General features: G+C 38.1%; 1 protein-coding gene across 1 annotated transcript; it reads left to right on the forward strand.

The window, feature by feature from the left end:
• The first annotated feature begins 4,698 nt into the window (after window positions 1–4,698).
• Window positions 4,699–16,299, forward strand: TNFSF13B (TNF superfamily member 13b). Its single transcript, XM_013954083.2, has 6 exons — window positions 4,699–5,025; window positions 5,121–5,226; window positions 13,073–13,129; window positions 13,434–13,546; window positions 13,642–13,792; window positions 15,501–16,299. The coding sequence occupies exons 1-6, from the start codon at window positions 4,699–4,701 to the stop codon at window positions 15,611–15,613; spliced, it is 867 nt and encodes a 288-aa protein (XP_013809537.1). The 3' UTR covers window positions 15,614–16,299.
• The last annotated feature ends 1,735 nt before the right edge of the window (window positions 16,300–18,034 follow it).

Here is an 18,034-nt window from a genome sequence, read left to right on the forward strand (position 1 = left end):
CCTGCTGGCAACACTCTTCCTGATGCACCCCAGGATACCATTGGCCTTCTTGGCCACAAGGGCACATTGCTGCCTCATGCTTAACTTGGTGCCCACCAGCACTCCCAGGTCCTTCTCCGCAGAGCTGCCTTCCAGTAGGTCAGTCCCCAACCTGTCCTGGTGCATGGGGTTATTCCTCCCCAGGTGCAGGACCCTGCACTTGCCTTCGTTGAACTTCATGAGGTTCCTCTCTGCCCAGCTCTCCAGCCTGTCCAGGTCTCTCTGAATGGCAGCACAGCCCTCTGGTGTATCAGCCACTCCTCCCAGTCTTGTATCATCGGCAAACTTGCTGAGGGTCGCTCTGTCCCTTCATCCAGGTCATTGATGAAGAAGTTGAACAAGACTGGACCCAGGACTGACCCCTGGGGGTCACCACTAGCTACAGGCCTCCAACTAGACTGCACTGCTGATCACAACCCTCTGAGCTCTGCCATTCAGCCAGTTCTCAATCCACCTCACTGTCCACTCATCTAACCCACCCTTCCTGAGCTTGTCTATGAGGATGTTATGGGAGACAGTGTCAAAAGCCTTGCTGACGTCAAGGTAGACAACATCCACTGCTCTCCCCTCATCTACCCAGCCAGTCATTCCATCACAGAAGGCTATCAGATTGGTTAAGCATGATTTCCCCTTGGGGAAGCCATGCTGACTGCTCCTGATCACTTTCTTGTCCTCCACATGCTTGGAGATGGCCTCCAGGATGAGCTGTTCCATCACCTTTCCAGGGATGGGGGTGAGGCTGACTGGCCTATAGTTTCCCAGGTCCTCCCTCTTGCCCTTTTTGAAGGCTGGGGTGACATTGGCTTTCTTCCAGTCTTCAGGCACCTCTCCTCTTCTCCATGACCTTTCAAAGATGATGGAGAGTGGCTTAGCAATGACATCCACCAGCTCTCTCAGCACTCGTGGGTGCATCCCATCAGGGCCCATGGATTTGTGGGTGTCAAGTTTGCTTAAATGATCTCTAACCTGATCCTCCTTGACCAAGGAAAAGTCTTCCTTTCTGCAGACTTTCTCTCTTGCCTCCAGGGTCTGGGATTCCTGAGGGCTGGCCTGAGCAGTAAAGACTGAAGCAAAGAAGGCATTCAGTAACTCTGCCTTCTCTGTATCCTTTGTCACCAGGGCACCCATCCCATTCAGCAGTGGGCCCACATTTTCCTTTTGCTACTGATGTATTTGAAGAAGCCCTTCTTGTTGTCCTTGGCATCCCTTGCCAGATTCAGTTCCAAATGGGCCTTAGCCTTCCTCGTCACATCCCTGCATACTCTGACAGCGTGCCTATATTCCTCCCAAGTGGCCTGTCCCTACTTCCACAATCTGTATACTTCCTTCTTCTGGTTGAGTTTTGCCAGGAGCTCCTTGTTCATCCGTGTAGGTCTCCTGTCCCCTTTTCTTGACTTCCTGCTCATTGGGATGCACTGCTCTTGAGCCTGGAGGAAGCGATGTTTGAATATTAACCAGATCTTTTCTAGGGCCCTAACCCACGGGATTCCTCCAAGTAGGTCCCTGAAGAGGCCAAAGTTTGCTCTCCTGAAGTCCAGGGCTGCGATCCTGCTTAGTGCCCTGCTGCCTCCTCGCAGGATCCTGAACTCCACCATCTCATGGTCACTGCAGCCAAGGCTGCCCCCGACCTTCACATCTTCCACCAGTCCTTCTTTGTTTGTTAGTACGAGGTCCAGCAGCACACCTCTCCTTGTTGGCTCCTCCACCACCTGTGTCAAGAAGTTGTCACCAATGCTCTGCAGGAACCTCCAGGAGTGTTTGTGCCTAGCTGTGTTGTCTTTCCAGCAGATATCAGGGTGATTTAAGTCCCCCATGAGATCCAGGGCCTGGGATCGTGAGGCTACTTCCAGCTGTCTGTAGAAGGCCTCATCGACTTCCTGATCAGGTGGCCTGTAGTAAACACCCACAACAGTGTCACCCATGCTAGCCTGCCCTTTAATCCTTACCCATAAGCTCTCAACTTGCTCTTCACCCACCCCTAGGCACAGCTCAATACATTCCAGCTGCTCTCTCACATAAAGAGCAACTCCACCACCTCGCTTTCCTGGCCTGTCTTTCCTAAAAAGCACGTAGCCATCCATGACAGCACTCCAGTCATGCGAGCTATCCCACCATGTCTCTGTAACTGCAATGAGATCATGGCTCTGCGACGATGAGTTAACCTTATCAACTTTGCATTAAGCCAGTTAAGGAGTACTTTGCAGCTCTACCAACAGGTGGAATCATAAGGGAAGTGTGCTCTGACAAGGCATAGCAAAAAGCATCTAGGCACTAACTCCAACTAGGCACCAGGCTCCCTACCTAACATGGTTGTCAAGAAAGAAAGAAAGAAGTCAGCCAGCCTTCTGAGCTGTTATTTACATACAATTAATTAGTAGTCCTTAATTTGCTGAAGTGTCAGTTGATTGTGTTAAATTGTAAATTGTTTGACTAAGTATGTTTCCAGGAAATTCATATTATTTTTCATGATTGACTCTCGCTGCCATTGTTCCATTATGTTTTTGTCATCTGCAAAATTTGTCAAAAATTCTGTTTTCTTTCTGATCCCTTTATTGCTTATGAAGCTATAGAACAGCACAAGGTTGAAAACAGTGATCCCTTTGCAACTTGGCTAGAAATACTTTGAAATTTAACAATTTGTTGTGTGTGGGCTGCTCTGATTTTTCTTCTCTCCGCTTTGTAATTCTAATTTATCAAAATGATGAGCAAGCCAAAGCCAAATGTCTTACAGAAGTCCTCTGTGCCACCACGATTACTTTTGTCAGCCCAAGTAGTGACCCCATTTAAAGAAGGCGTGGATGGTTAGAAACAGCCTGTTTTATGTATTTTATGTAAGAATAACTTGAGTGATGCTAATTATTATAACCATCAGCTATTTTCTTATATGTTAATGACCACAGAGATCTCACTGGCCAATTGTTTCTTCATACTCCTGAATAACTGGTTATAATTTCCATTCTCTCTTTTTGTTTCATTTTATTAAGTAGCACTTCTTTCCTAGCAGGCATATTATTATATTTTTGGAACACAGTCATTCTGTGTTCCAGAACGATGACATTCTAATGTCTACAGATACTTCTAGGCACATCTGTTTATTTCAAATAATTGCTTATTATGTTCCACAAAATCTACCTTAACACCTCTTAAGTTTGCTTTAAAATGCAGCCTCATCAACAGCTACACCTTAACTTAGCCTTGAAAATAGGTGTGGAAAGGGTATGGTATTCTGCTCTTATTATTCCACTGTATACTAGTTTCACTATCGTTTTTCACAGTATGTGTCTTCTAGGAGCATGTTAAGACAGATGATACTTTTTTTTTCTCTGCTTTTAAGAAAAAGCAGAGAAAAGTTTTTTCTCCATTTCTCCTTCTTCTCCCCCTCCTTCCTAACAGGATCAGCTTGATCTGAAGCTGTTCTTCTGGCAGGTGTTGCTGGGAGGACTCGTTGCACACTTTTCAGCCAGACCTGTAAAAGCTCTATCTCCTGCAACGATAAAGTTTACTTTTGTGGTAAAAAATTTCAGTATTCTGCAGGAGTTAAGTTGTTGATTTTAGTCTTCATCATGATGCTTTTTGATTTTCTGTCCCAAACTGCTGAAAACCTTAACAAAAGAGTAAAACTGTAGTTTTGTGTGGGAAGACACTGTAAACATGTTTTGGATGTTTCAGGTACCCTTGCTGTTAAGGAGGCAAGTACGTTAAGGAAGGAATTACTAATGCAGGGTTTTAAGATGAAAGGATTAGTAGGATCTTAAAAATAGATGAGTTTAGAGCCAGGCGTGTAGGATTCACCTAAAAAATTAAGCAGGCATGTTCATGTTGAAAGTTTTTTCATCCCCCTTCTATTATTTCTCCCTTTTTCTGTTATTTCCCACCTTGCATCAATCCAGATCCTTGAAATCTACAGCAAAGTTAGTATGTTTATTAGATCAGTTTAATAAAAGGTTGTCCCTTTTCAAGTTAGTGTGATAAATTGAACCCACAGAACCTGCTGCTTCATACGGCTGAGAGAGCAGTAATTTGTTACTCATGCCTGGGAATATTTGTCACTGTTTTAGGAAACCACACAAATTGTTATTTGAGTTATTGCAGGCATATATGCACTTTAGATATGAAAATATAAATGCATATATATATATTTATATATGCATATATAAAACATATATATACAAATGCATATATATATATTTATATGCACACATCATCATAGGCATATGTCTGTTAAGCAACACTGGATGATACAGTGCCAGGAAACCTTATATTTCTTCTGCATTTCTAGATAAGGCTCTAAATATGAGTGGTACCAGTTATGCCTAAATTTAAAGATAGTGGGAAATGGTAATAGCAAGTTGCCACAAAAATGAATAGTTGAAAGTGAAAGGAGGAAGGCAGATTGAGCAAGCAGCTTATGAGAAAGTATTTGTTGCCAAAATGCAGCACAGAAAGAAGAAAACTAAAGGGAGGCAGAATCTTAGACGCTCACTCTGTACATTAAGTTTAATGGTTATATCAACGGCTTCATATGACAGGAAATGATCTGGGCGTTTTGTTCACTTATTCTGGATGCCCTTAGTTTCACAGAGCAACGGGTAACATGGATTGCACCTCAGAAGGAGACAGCTGAACTCTCCCTCTGGCTTTAGTGAGGAAAGAGCAGCGATGAAATCCGTGGACTGTGTGCACGTCATCCAGCAGAAGGATACCGCCTCCTCTCCCTCTGCCCCCCCTGGTGCTGGTCTGGGCACCAGGGGACTTTTTTCTATCACATTCCTGTGGCTTGCAATGCTCCTGTCCTCTTGTCTTGCAGCAGTGTCTCTTTACCATGTTATCACTCTGAAAACAGAAGTAGAAGCTCTCCGTAGCGAGCTGATCTACAGGGTCCAGGCAAGCTCCCGGCTAGACCAGCCACTGGTGTCCCCTAATGAAAATCGAGCAGGTGCCCCTGCTTCTTCCTTCCTGCAAGTGCCAGCAGCTGCTGCGAGGCAGGTAAGCTGGCGAGGTGGTCTTCTGCTTGCAGGGGACGAGGGAGCACAGCAACAAATCTGGGGCTGCTTTCACTCACTGGCATTTGTCTCTCCTAGGGAAACAGGGTACCTGGTCCTGACACAGCTGAGCGTTTCCAGCAGGAAATCTGGAATGGGAGCAGAAACAGGGGGAGGAGGTCTATAATCCACACCGAAGAAACAGGTAAGTAACACCCAGTGGAGTAGCTGGGGGTACTGTGGTGGGATACTGTTCTGAGAAGAGTGGCAGTGCTTGACTCGAATCTTCTGCTATAAGCTAATTAGTGCTCCCAGAGCCTGTCATTTTTATTTATTTTTTTTTACAACAGAATACATGATATTAACTGTAGATGCTATCTGCATGTTAAACTTTAAAAATTAGATCCCAAATCTGGTTTTCACAGCCCCACGATTTCTCAAATATGAGCAGAGGAGTAGATTAAGATAGCTTTAAATTGTGCAAATGTTGAATTTTTCAAATTTAAATCCATCACTCACAACTCAGGCTAATGTCTAATTTCTTTCTCTCCAGTCAACATTAGGGAGGAAAAACTATGACTAAAAAATAAAAATGCCAAGTCATTTTTCTGGGAAAACATGCTCATCCTGAAAGAGAGAAGTGACAACAAAGCTCCTTATGTTTAGGGAAGTAGGAGCATTCAAAGAGAAAGGCTTGTCTGTACCTGTCACAAGAGGCAGACTGTAAGGAATTTGGAAGGTTAGGGTCATTTGTGCTCAAAACATTTATAAGTATAATTAGAAAAATTTAAAAAGGCATGCATATCATGTAAGAATTTTTTCTCATGACCTTTTTAAAAGGTATTACAGAGAACACTTGAAGAGTGTGCTCTGTTAAGCACCTTTTGTGTGTATTATAATGTTGGAATATTAATGGGAGAAATTTGTTTCCTTTGAGGATGAAGTCCCTAAACTTTTTTTTTTGTTTTATCTTGACTCTTGGTAGTATAAAATTCAGAATTTTAATGTGCATACTCTAATTACAGTGCATTACTAAAAATGTTTCTGAATTGCGAAATCAGTTCAATCCTCCTATGGATACTTTCAGATTGTTTTGACTGATGAATGCTGATACCCTGAATCATTACTTGATTAAGATAAAATGGATTAATCTGTGTAGCTAAAGCCTAAATCAGACTTTGTGTAAAGTGTGCTTTTGATTGATCAGTTAATCTGAACTGTATTTCACTTAAGCTTCAGCTAGCTAAATGAAATTTAAGTTTTATAGTATAATCATTTTACTCACCTCCAAGTCTCTCAAAAGAAAATATTCACATGGGGGACCCAAAAGCTGCAGGTTTAATTTTTTTTTTTCTCTTTTATTAATAATATTTAGTTCAGGGTCTTTACTAAAAGTGATTTCACAGACAGAATTGAAGACAAGATTGCTTAATTGTCATTTCTGGTAGCCTGCTTCCTGTGGGATATCACAGGAGTCACGGAGCTTCCCTTCTTTCCCTACCCCAACACCTTCTAAATAAAATCTTGAGATCTTTTACACCTAAAGCCCAAGTGCCATCAAAATAAGGAGATGTTTCTTTTTTAGTTGAGTTAACATTCCAGTTACTTGCACCAGTACTCTGCAAGTTATTCAGTACCCTTCACAGTAACTTTTATCTTTATTCTTAATGCTATTTGAGGTTGTATGAGGGATAGGAGGGTTTGGGGCTTCTCAGCTGTGCTTCTGACAGAGTTAAGATTCTTCTCATCAGGTATCCACCTTTGATTATCCCTACTTACCTTTCCTCACATAAGAACCCTCTTATTTAGAATTTTATTTCTACAAGCTTTTTTTAAAAAAAGCTAAGGACAGCTTTTAAATTGTCTAGATGGATAACAGAAAACACAGAACATGAACGTTGATTAAAGGGGAAAACCTACATTGACTAAGCTACTACAAAACTGTTTTCTAAGAAGACCACATTATTTTGTGTATTAAAAAAAATGAGTAAATTACAAATCTTGGACTTAATAAGGAAGACCATCTCTTAGGCATCATTACTTTTCTGCTTGTTCCAACTACAACAAATTAAATTTGTTGGAGTTCAGTAAGATGTTACATTTTCTTAAATCAGACTTTTCTTCACTGATAATTGTCGCCTTACCAGTCAATTTGTCAAATTATTTTTTTAGCAGAGAGATGGGAATAATAGAAGCACATGGTGTTGTTCATGGTGCTGAATCCTGTCCGTTACTTGGTCAGATAGATACATAGAATTGTTATCCCTGCATTTTATCCTTCTGCATTTGTTGCTGGGTGTCAGAATCCTGGCGGCCTCCAAACTGTCCTGCAGCTTCAGTACTATGACTGATAAATAGATTTCTTTGTTTTTATTCTATTTCTGCTAGAACAAGGGCTCCAAATAGAGTCTGGTCTGATAACTTATTGTCAATCCATAATTGCACTTTAATGTGTACTGATTTCTTAAATCAGAGAACAGTGGTAAAAGATAGAACTGTTTTTGGTAATAAATAAAAAGTCATGGTTTGATTCTGTTGTCTTTTTAAACTCTAATTAATAAACTCCAGAAATGAATGCCCTTATGATTCTTTTTAGGCCCAGCACAGCCCTTCTTAACCATATGGAATTCCCATTTTAAAGTTATTTTTTCTATTTGCTTGATACTGTGTGTGTAAAAGTGGCCACAGATTAGGACTTTAATTAAAATGACAACTGTATGAGAACTGACCTGTTATTTTCATATTTTTGGTAGGGCATGCATTTGTCCATATTTATGCATAAATACAGGAGTCATCAGTACTTGTACATTTTGTATCTTGAAAAAGTTTCCAGCTCAAGTAGATTGAAGAAAGACATTTTGAGCATCAATTCCAAATAAAGCTATACAGTTAGCAGGGGAAAACAAAGGTCTTGATACAATGAGCAGGAGTTAATGGGTGATTTCAAAAGGCACATATTGTTAATATGCAGGCAGATAAATCCTCTAACCACTTCTGGTACATGTAATTTCAGGATACTTAAGAACAGAGATAATTTTTTTGTATGTCTTTATTTTAATAAACTTCGTCAGTAGAGGAAAACTGCTGCACAACAGAAACCACTTCTAAATTATATGGCTGGGTCACAATTATTCATTGCATTGACAGCATGTTTCTCTCTAAGATATACGTCCACTCATATCCGGAAACAAGATATAGGTTTCACAACCTAAGCCAATTCAATTTATGAATATCCTGTTTCGTTAGCATGCTTTGTATGGGCCTAGTTCTGATTTCTATTGTGTGATTCCAATTCCAGTCTTAAGCTAGAGAGATAAGCATCAAGCCCTCTGTAATCTCAAATTCTGGCAAAATTTTGGTGTGATCAGATTGGTGAGCTGATAGAATATATTAGTTTGGTGTATTGAGATTATCCATATCAGTTTAATTGCCTTTATTGAAAGAACTGAAGAGAAATTCTAAGTAAGCTCATAAAGCAGTGAAACAGGCAAACATGGCATGAGACTCAGATATTTTTCACCAGCAGTTCTCAGGTTTGTCCTCTTATGTCAGCTATGACCACAGAAAGCTAGTGTTCTACAAACCTGAGTATAAGTTGTAATATCACCTTTGCCATTGTTCTTGGTATAACTGGCTTATTGGAAATTCATATATTTGCTGGGTAGAAGTGTTTTACCTTGTATGTTGTTGATTTAGATCTCTGTGAGAAAGGAATGGAACAAACTTTTAAAATTGGAATCCAACTTGAAAGATCTTTGAATCAAGAAACCTAACCTTTGCCACTTGTCTAAACAAATACCAAACATAAAATTCCCTCACCAATTATTCAAAATACTTCTTATATAATTGTTTGAAGAGAGGAAATATGAGAGTTCTCTAAACTTAAAAATAAAGACCTACTGCTTGAAAAGAGATGTTATTCTTTTGTTTCTGCTGACAACTGGCTAACTCAAAAGGAAGTAGCCCCTCCTATGTGAAAGGGCAAAAAGTGACTTCATCCAATGCTTGCAGTTTTACATGAAGAATTGCACTTACTGAATGAATGAATGAATCAGTGTTGCGTATTATGTTGAACACTGCAGTCAAAAATACACAAAATAGGCTCTCATTTTGGAAAAAAAATCTACTTTATATTGCGTAATAGAAGTCCACCTAAACCGTACTTAGTAAAAATTTCCTTATTATATCTATTGTAAGAGACTGCTAATTCTGTTAAATCAAGGTAAACCTACAAATACTTTGAAGATATTTGTTATATCTGAGTCATATCTGTAACTATAGCCAAAATTGTTTTAATGCCGGGACTGATTTAATCTAGATTAATGCCCCACAAATACTTCTCAGTTAAAAAGCACCAAATTAACTTGTCTATATAAAATACACAAGCAAAAATTAAAATAACGTTTCTTATGAGAAGAAATAAAGAAGTTAAGGGAAGAAAAATCATTCAAGAAAATGCACATCATCTTTAAATGGAATTATCCACTGTTTAAGCTTGTTTCAGGAAGTCCATAGAGAACAGATCAAAACCAAAGAAGGAACCTAAATAAGCAGGTCTGTTTTTTAAAGTTCAGGGTTTTTGTTTGTTTTTGATTCAGCAGAAATTGAGAGAGATGTGTCAGGCCTCAGATATCTAAACTTAAAAATCTATGTATGGGTTCACAATTAACAAAACTACAATTTTCTTTGGATGGATTCTAAAGTTAGATCACAAGATACCAAAATGATTAGGCAAGTTAAATGACACAAAAGCTTGCATGGGCGGGGAATTTGACCATGCTGGTATCAGGTCTTAAATCATGCTGATGTGCAGAAGGCTGGGTTCCTATCCTGCTGCAAAAGTAAGACTTTGCTAGCTTTTTTGAAATTGTGGTTACATTGCTCAACTGGTACAGATCACATCCCTTGACGTGCTGCCTGTGGTTTATAAAGGCATCTGGAGTCACTAATTTCTTCAGAATTGGCTGTTCTGTTCATGGAAGAAGATAGATTCTGAAACATTTTCCTCCCCACCCACACCCCACAGAGCAGTATAAATCAGAAAAAAAAAATCTCATCAAAGCAAAGAAATCACAAGAGGTCAGGCATACTTTGTTGTTCTAGATACAGCCTGTTTTATACAGCTAGACATCATGGTGGTATTCAGTTTCAATATTATTACACATTTTTAAGAAGTATTTTACTAATCCTGTATTCTGGTTACATTATTAATTATTCAAAAATCCTTTAGACTACAAAGCTGAGGCTCAGATTTGATTTACTCTGAGCTGAGAGGCATTCAGGTAGAATCTTTGACTCATTCTGCTCTGTGTTGAGAGTAACTGTTCAATCCATATTTTGTAATGCGTACATTCTTGATATTGTACTTCAAGTAAGACTTGGGTCCTTCTTGGAGTAGAATTACTAACATTTCTGAGCACAGTTAGCATTTTACTGGAAGGCTCTGTTAGCTTACCCAGAAAATATTCTCCATATAACCACACCTTTTCTTTAATACTTAGTAATGCTGTTTGCTCTGAACACGCTTCAATGAATTACTTCATTTTAAACCTGTATGTAGTTCCACTGAAGTCTGACTAAAGTATTTGGATATACTGGACATTGTTATGTGTTGCTCCTGACTTCTGATTATTACTATTTTTTTTAAGCATGCTGTTGTTCAAGCCCCAGAATAGTTTTTAGGATATTATTTTTCATTTGTGGCTTTAAGTAAAACGGTCGCTGTACTAGTTTCTGTTCTCTTTATTGTAATGAATGACACTTCAGTATCCTTATTTCTCCCTGAAAAGCAAACTTACTATATTCTGTGGAGCCTCATTTCTTTCTGCCTACACTAAAAGAAGAGACAGTGAGATTGTTTAGTGAATATATCTTGATTTGATATCTGTAGAATACCAGCAGAGTTGGTCTGTGTTTTAGTTATGGAAAAGATTCTTGGACCATACTGAACTTATTAATTGTAGTATTTCTCAGGAATTATGAAGAGTGTTTTAATGGTGCAAACAATTAAAACATAGATCCAGATTTTTACAAAGTATAAATCAGAATATTTTCAAGAATGTCAATCAAGTTTGCAGAGCAGGTTTAACAAGAGTTGCTAAAGCAGCCATAACTTACATTGCTTGTGAGCTTGGTGGTACTCAGCCAGAGAACAGCTAGTTTGCATGGATCGTACCAAATCCTCTCTTCTTGTTTAGTTAGTGAAAAATCCAACTGGTCACACTGGTGAGTTCTTTTAAAAGCAGGAATTAAATTTTTGATTTAGATTACTGATCCACTAGGGAATCAGCAAATTCCATTCACTAGGAAGGCATTTTTCTCTAAAGGAGAGTGAATGAATGCCTTGTGAAAGAAACTGCCTGATCTGCTTTGCTGTCCAAGTCCAGGAAACTGCATTTTGATTTTATTTGGAAGCTGCTTCTTCAGAAAATTCTATCACATACCAGTGTGATAGAAAAATGACTGAAGTATAATAACTTTTTTTGATTTTGCATTGGCTTGGTTTTCTTTCCTTATCAGAAGCAGGGAATTTAAAAGCTTTAAATTCTTGGCTTGGAAATGCATAGATTTTGGCATGTTATAGTAAGCATCAGTAGAACTCAAGGACATGTTCCACTGCAGGAGGCAGGAGGTTGCCTAATAGCACTCCCATTAATGAAAGTAATGTTTGTAGATTGTGTAGTTATTGTCACATTGGAGTGTTTCCAGACTTGCCCTTGATTCTTTGTCTGCTAAGTGTCTGAACCGCTGACGTGCTGGTGAGCATCTAGCCCCCTTCTAGTTGTTGTTGACAGGCTCCCTAGGAGAGGAGACTTAGATGCAGGAAGGAGGCTGCTTTCTGCTCAAACCCTGTTGCTACATGCAGTGCGGCAAGAGCTGTGTCCTGCTTGCAACTTGATTGCACACTTGGGTACTGCTGACAGGCGTAGTGAAGGGATCTCATGGAGTAAGGCTCTTCCCATGGTAGCAAGAGTGGCCAAATCTGGCTGATGGCATTTTTATCTGAAAAAAGGTAAACAGGAATTCAGCAATCCAAAGAAGGGTTGTTGTTTTTTTTCTTGATTCCTAGTAAACTACTAGTTTAGTAGATTCACTGGTTTCTGAAGAGTATAGTAAATGTTATTACTCTAATGTTTTTCAAACTTCAAAGTACTACTACAGCCAAAGGTTTTGGTGCAAATCTGCTATAAGCGAATGCAACTCTCCATTTTTCCTTTGTCCTGATCCCTGACATCTATCCTTAGCAGATTTTAAAGATCTTTGTTTCTCTATGAGCCTGTATCTTAACATATCACTGTATTTTTCCATGATCAAGCTTCTAGTTTCTCATTAGTTTCTCTCCACTGTCAACAGTTTTGAGTAATGCATCATGTTTGACCAATACTAGGGTACTTGTTATGTATGCATTAATTTGCCAAAAAGCATCTCTGCATCTTTCTTCTTACTCTCAGTACAGGTCCATTGATTGTGGGTATCTGAAAATATATTGAAAGTACATATATATTGATTTTGAGAATTTGAATTTAATCTTTTTGCAAGTGCCATTTAACCATCATATATATTCTTAATATTCTACAGAAACTGTGACTTGGAAACTAATTTCTTTAAATAGTACAGTGAATATCAATAGAAAATCTGATATCTGTCATGGCTGACATTTTTATTTAGCTTTTGTTTAGAAATTTAATAAAGCTAATGTATTTTAATGATTCCTAGCTCATTTGACTTACTGCTACATTATTCTATTATATTAGGACCAAGGATTAGAGCAAACAAGTGTAATTTGTGCTACTATCTGAGGCCTCCTGCTTAGCTGCATGATCTCTGAAAGTTATCTAGTATGTGTTGAGGTGTAAATTTGGTTCTGGTGTGTTTGAGTAAGATCTGTCCTAAAATCAATAAATAAATTCTGTTTTCAAATAGGTGGTGAGACCGAGAGAAGTGTTTTTTGTCATGTCCATCTTTCCTTTTTTTTTAAGTATTTCCAAAAGTTTACTCCATTTGATTAATGATTTATATTCCTTTGATTTTAAAATGATTTCACTTTGCAGTGCTGCAGGCCTGCTTGCAACTGATTGCTGACAGCAAAAGTGATGTCCAACAGAAAGGTAAGAATATATTCAATGATTTTTAGTTATTTGATGTATTAGCTTTTCCATCCAATTTTAGCTAACTTCAAAGCAGTTACTGAGTTATGTGGCCTGATTTTTTTCTGAAAAACAATCAAAAAACACCCCAAAAAGTCTTGTATGCAGCTGGACAGCTCTTGCAAATATTCTCTTTTTAGTGGGGAAATCCCACTATTGAGACTGGAAGTCCTGACTAGAAGTCAGCATTGTTAATTTTTAACAGATGAAAACTAAGGAAGTAAATTTGATATTCTCATTACCCCAAAATTCTTGTTTCTTCTAGATGATTCAAGCATTGTCCCTTGGCTCCTTAGCTTTAAACGTGGAACAGCTCTGGAAGAACAAGGAAATAAAATAGTGATCAAAGAAACAGGATACTTTTTCATATATGGCCAGGTAGGAATGCTCAATTCACTTCAGTACCTGACCTGTTAAGGATTTTTAATGTCTTCATACAATATGTTTGAAGTCTGTCCTTCTTCCTTCCCCAGGTTTTATATACAGATACAACATTTGCTATGGGACATCTAATACAGAGGAAGAAGGCCCACGTGTTTGGTGATGATCTCAGTTTGGTGACGTTATTTCGTTGCATCCAAAATATGCCACAGTCTTATCCGAATAATTCTTGCTATACTGCTGGTAAACATCTAAGTTTTCCTCTTCTTTGCTTACAAATAAACTGTATCAAGTAGAATCTGTAGTGATGGGTGCTTAAGTATTGTAGCAGTTGTAGAGAAAATGGGCTACATTCATGGATCATCTTAATTGTAAAATTACAGAATACTTTCCCAAAAAAGTACAGTCTCATATACAGTATTCATAGTCTGACTGTAAGCATCTAATTTATGTGATCTGAATAGCTTCCCTCTCTCCATCAACTATATAAGAAGCTTAGATACTTTGGTGTTTTCACAGTTAGATACCTGCAGCAGCCAAAAAGGAGTACATATTGTCCTTAAGGAAGAACTCAGTTTAACTTAGGTGTTGAATTCCAGATTCAGGTATACCAGTAAAACTTTTAGGAGTTATGTTCTGCTTTAATACATCACACATGAATATCAGCCACCCAATTTTTATGTATTTTCTCATGGAATTTTCAAAGGTCTTCCTTGTCAGCTTAATTCTTTTGCACCTAATAATGACTACTGCAGTTTTATGATTTGGTTAGATGGAAAAGTAATTAGTTTCTATACAAAACTTCTTTTGACTGACTTGCACAAACCAAGCACACCACAAAAAAGACCATTTAGAATATTTAGTGCAAGTTCAGTAGGCCAAGTACTCAACATATATGTATATTCCTATAACAGTATTTAAGAAATTATTGTCAAGGCCTAATCAACCTCATTCAGTATCCCTTTTACTCATCTGTCTTTCCTCATGTTTGGTAGATTTGGAGCTTTTCTGTACTGTTATTTTCCAGCAAGAGCTCTGTGAATAAAAGCTGTCTTTTTTAATGCCTTGTATATAAAGTGGGTGACAGGAGTTCACTGTTGGCAAGTATTGGCATTACACAAATGAGACACGAAAGGAAGCTAACTTTTTTTCCAAATAAAAATAAATTAGCTGTTTCCTCCTGCCAAACGAGTGTCCAAACTTTTTCTTTAACTTTCTGCCCCTCCTCCCACATATTCTGGCATCATAACCAGCTTCAGCTGCATGTGCCCTTCTTTCTCACCCTTGTTTTACACCTCCCTTTCTTAACTAGGATCTCTACTCCATCCTGCCACTTCATGGTTCCTGTTTCCCAAACCCCCACCCTCCACTTTCACCTGGAAAAACAAAGCTACTGTAATACCTCACAATGCTGAGCATGTGTTGCAGCATATGTTAATTATGCTTTCAGCTCAATGGCTATAATTTGAAGGCAAGGTGCTTTCAGTTGTCACGTCAGCTGATATATGGTTTGCAGGAAGCAGATTTTTGTGCTCTGCAGTTGCAGTGAATCAGCTGGTGTCTGGTAACTTCATTTGGTGGTAAAGCTGATGAAACCTCCTCCAGAAGTGTGAGAATGGAGTGATCTAGGACCTACAGCACCCAATTCTGACCTTGTCCATTGCATCACCGTAACATAAAGAACATTTGCTTAAGTGCACTATGACATGTTGAGCACATGAATGGATTTGCTAGGGAAAGAAAGGTAGTCCCAACTCCACAGATGATGTTAAATGTCAGTTTTGGGTGGACTTAAATTTGTAAGATTTTGCCTGAAGATAAGAAAGCACTTGTCACAAGTAGCAAGACATGCTTAGATTTGTAAAATGATGTGTAATAACTTATTGAATACCATTTATGAAAATACTGTATGTGAAATATTGACTTAAAAATATTCCAAATCTTTTGCCAGGCATTGCAAAATTAGAAGAAGGGGATGAGCTTCAACTTACAATACCACGCAGAAGGGCCAAAATATCCTTGGATGGAGATGGTACTTTTTTTGGTGCAGTTAGACTCCTCTGAAGCCCCTCTTCTCTATTATTATGCTTAGTGCAATTTTCTTCTCTTCCTATGCTTCTGAGAGAAAAAATATTGGATTGCAATAAAGCTGCCAATTCAGTCTCTCCCCTGACACACACACACACCTTCCAAGACCTTTTCTTCAGTTTAAAAAGAGAACCCAAAACAGGAAACCCACCAGACGTACTTGTGAGATATAACCGTCATGCAATTACCAGAAGGCAAATTTGTTTTAGACAATGGAAGACTCTAACTAACATCTGTAAATGCATGGGTTTTGACTTTGAAGTAATTTCTTGTCCATGAGGCAAATCAAAGAGTTGACCCCAAAATATAGCAGAAGCAGGACCATTTTGATGATGATTATTATTATTATTATTAAGGCTTTCTCCTTACCTGTGGACATAAGGTGTATAAATTACTAAAATCTATTAGTGTTTACTAATGAGAATTAGTTTTACTGGGAAAAGGACATGTAAGATGCTTTGATGGCTCAATCTTCAAAGTGTCACTACTCATTAAGGAATATGTGTATGCTTGTATGTGAGCAAGGCAGGGATAGAAAGAATCACAGTGAAATGATACCCATTTATATACAGGACAGAAAACTTATATTCTCCCTCAAAAGGAGAATGTTGGTGTTTCCTCCAATCCTTATTTCAATAAGGATCATGTAGTCCAGCTATGCTTCACAGTATCATAATATAGTAGATGGAACTGGATTTCTGTCTTCAAAATTTTTGCAGTCATAAATATACGTCTGTATGTGTATGTGTGTGTGTGTGTATATGTATGCGTATACACATATATGTGTATATATATACACACACACATATGAGTCATTAACACTTGTGCATAGGATTTTATTTTCTTTTGAACAGTTTATCCAATAGAAATATTATTGCATACATATTTGTCCTATTTGTCTTGTTTTTTTGCTATCATCCGTTCTAAGCAACATAGTAAAAAGAAAAAAGAAAAAAAAATAAGCCATACAGTTAAGAAATTACATTTGTATCCCAGAAGTCTGGGTTCAGTTCCTAGGCTAATTATAGACTTACTGTGCGCTTTTGAGAATATTGCTGAAATCTGCCTATACACAAACATCAAAATTGTAAATAGGTCTAAGCAGATTTCTTCTTTTCTCCCTTTTGTCTGTCTGCTTTGTCCAGTAGACAAGATTTTTTTTCTTTTTTTTCCCCCCCAAGGATGCATGTATACTGCACCTGATAGAGTGAGCAAGGCTTCTAAGAGCTATTGTAATACAAACATTAAATACTCATTTCACTGATTTTCATGGAAGTATTGAAGTGCTACTGAAATAGATAAAAATAATAAAAAACACAGTAATGAACTATGCTTCATTTGAAAAAATGTTCTAGGGGCTGCGTATTGTGTCATTAGTAAAGAAAAGGTTCTTTGTATATTGCAGTCTCCTTGTCCATTTTTGTAAATAGTACTGACTTGATTCAATTATGGTGATTGACAATAAATGAAAGGTATTGGGAGCCTGGAATTACAGACTATGGGAAACTGATGAAACAATTCAGCTTTTCTGTGCTTCAAGAGGACATTTCAGCAATAAGCATGTGTACTGGATTACCACAGTGGGGTTTTCTGAGGCATTAAGGTTTCAAAATGTCTAGAAGTCCTCTGAACCATTATACAAATAACTATTGTTTCTATGTCTATGTGTGCTAGAGATAAAAACTGAATTTTATTATTATTATTATTATTATTATTATTTTGTAACTTTGATGTGCTACATCTGACAAAACAGTGTCTTAAATTCTCTGCTGGAATCCTCTGTCTAGGTAAAGGTTGTGGGAAGGTGCATTTAGATCAAACAATTATTAGCATGGAGAGAATTGTCTGTTATTACTTAATTATGTTAAAGAAATGCCCTCTAATCAGGTGCTGGCTGGATTTGGCATTGTGTATGTTTATAGAAAAAATATTGTTGCTTTCCCTGAGAGTTTATGGCTAAACTTGCAAGTTTGTCTTTTGGTATGTAAGATTTCCTAGTGATCTTAGTGGGCTTGTGCATGCCTAGTTCAAGCAAATTCCAAACTGGAGTGCTTGGCAGCTTAGAAGATGTAGCTTTGAAATATATCATAATATTTAAAAAATACAGTATATAGCATAAATTCTGTGAAGCTAAATCCGCTGCCGACACTATCCCTTTTTCTTCCTTCTGTTGCTGGTGAATACGAGCAGTGCAGAATACTGGCAAGTGTTTTGGGTGTAGTATACGTTGGAGGAAAACCCTTTTCTTCTTTTCTGAGAGCAAAGATTTCAGAAGTGTTCCCTTCCTACAGTATGGAGAAAACTGAACCTCAAGTTTCCTCACAAAAAATGTGGCCTATGAGAACTCCCACATGTGTGCAGAGTGCAGGTGGAAAAACTGTCAGATATTTCTACTGA

The sequence above is a fragment of the Apteryx mantelli genome, chromosome 1 (genome assembly GCF_036417845.1).
Source record: "Apteryx mantelli isolate bAptMan1 chromosome 1, bAptMan1.hap1, whole genome shotgun sequence".
NCBI lineage: Eukaryota > Metazoa > Chordata > Aves > Apterygiformes > Apterygidae > Apteryx > Apteryx mantelli.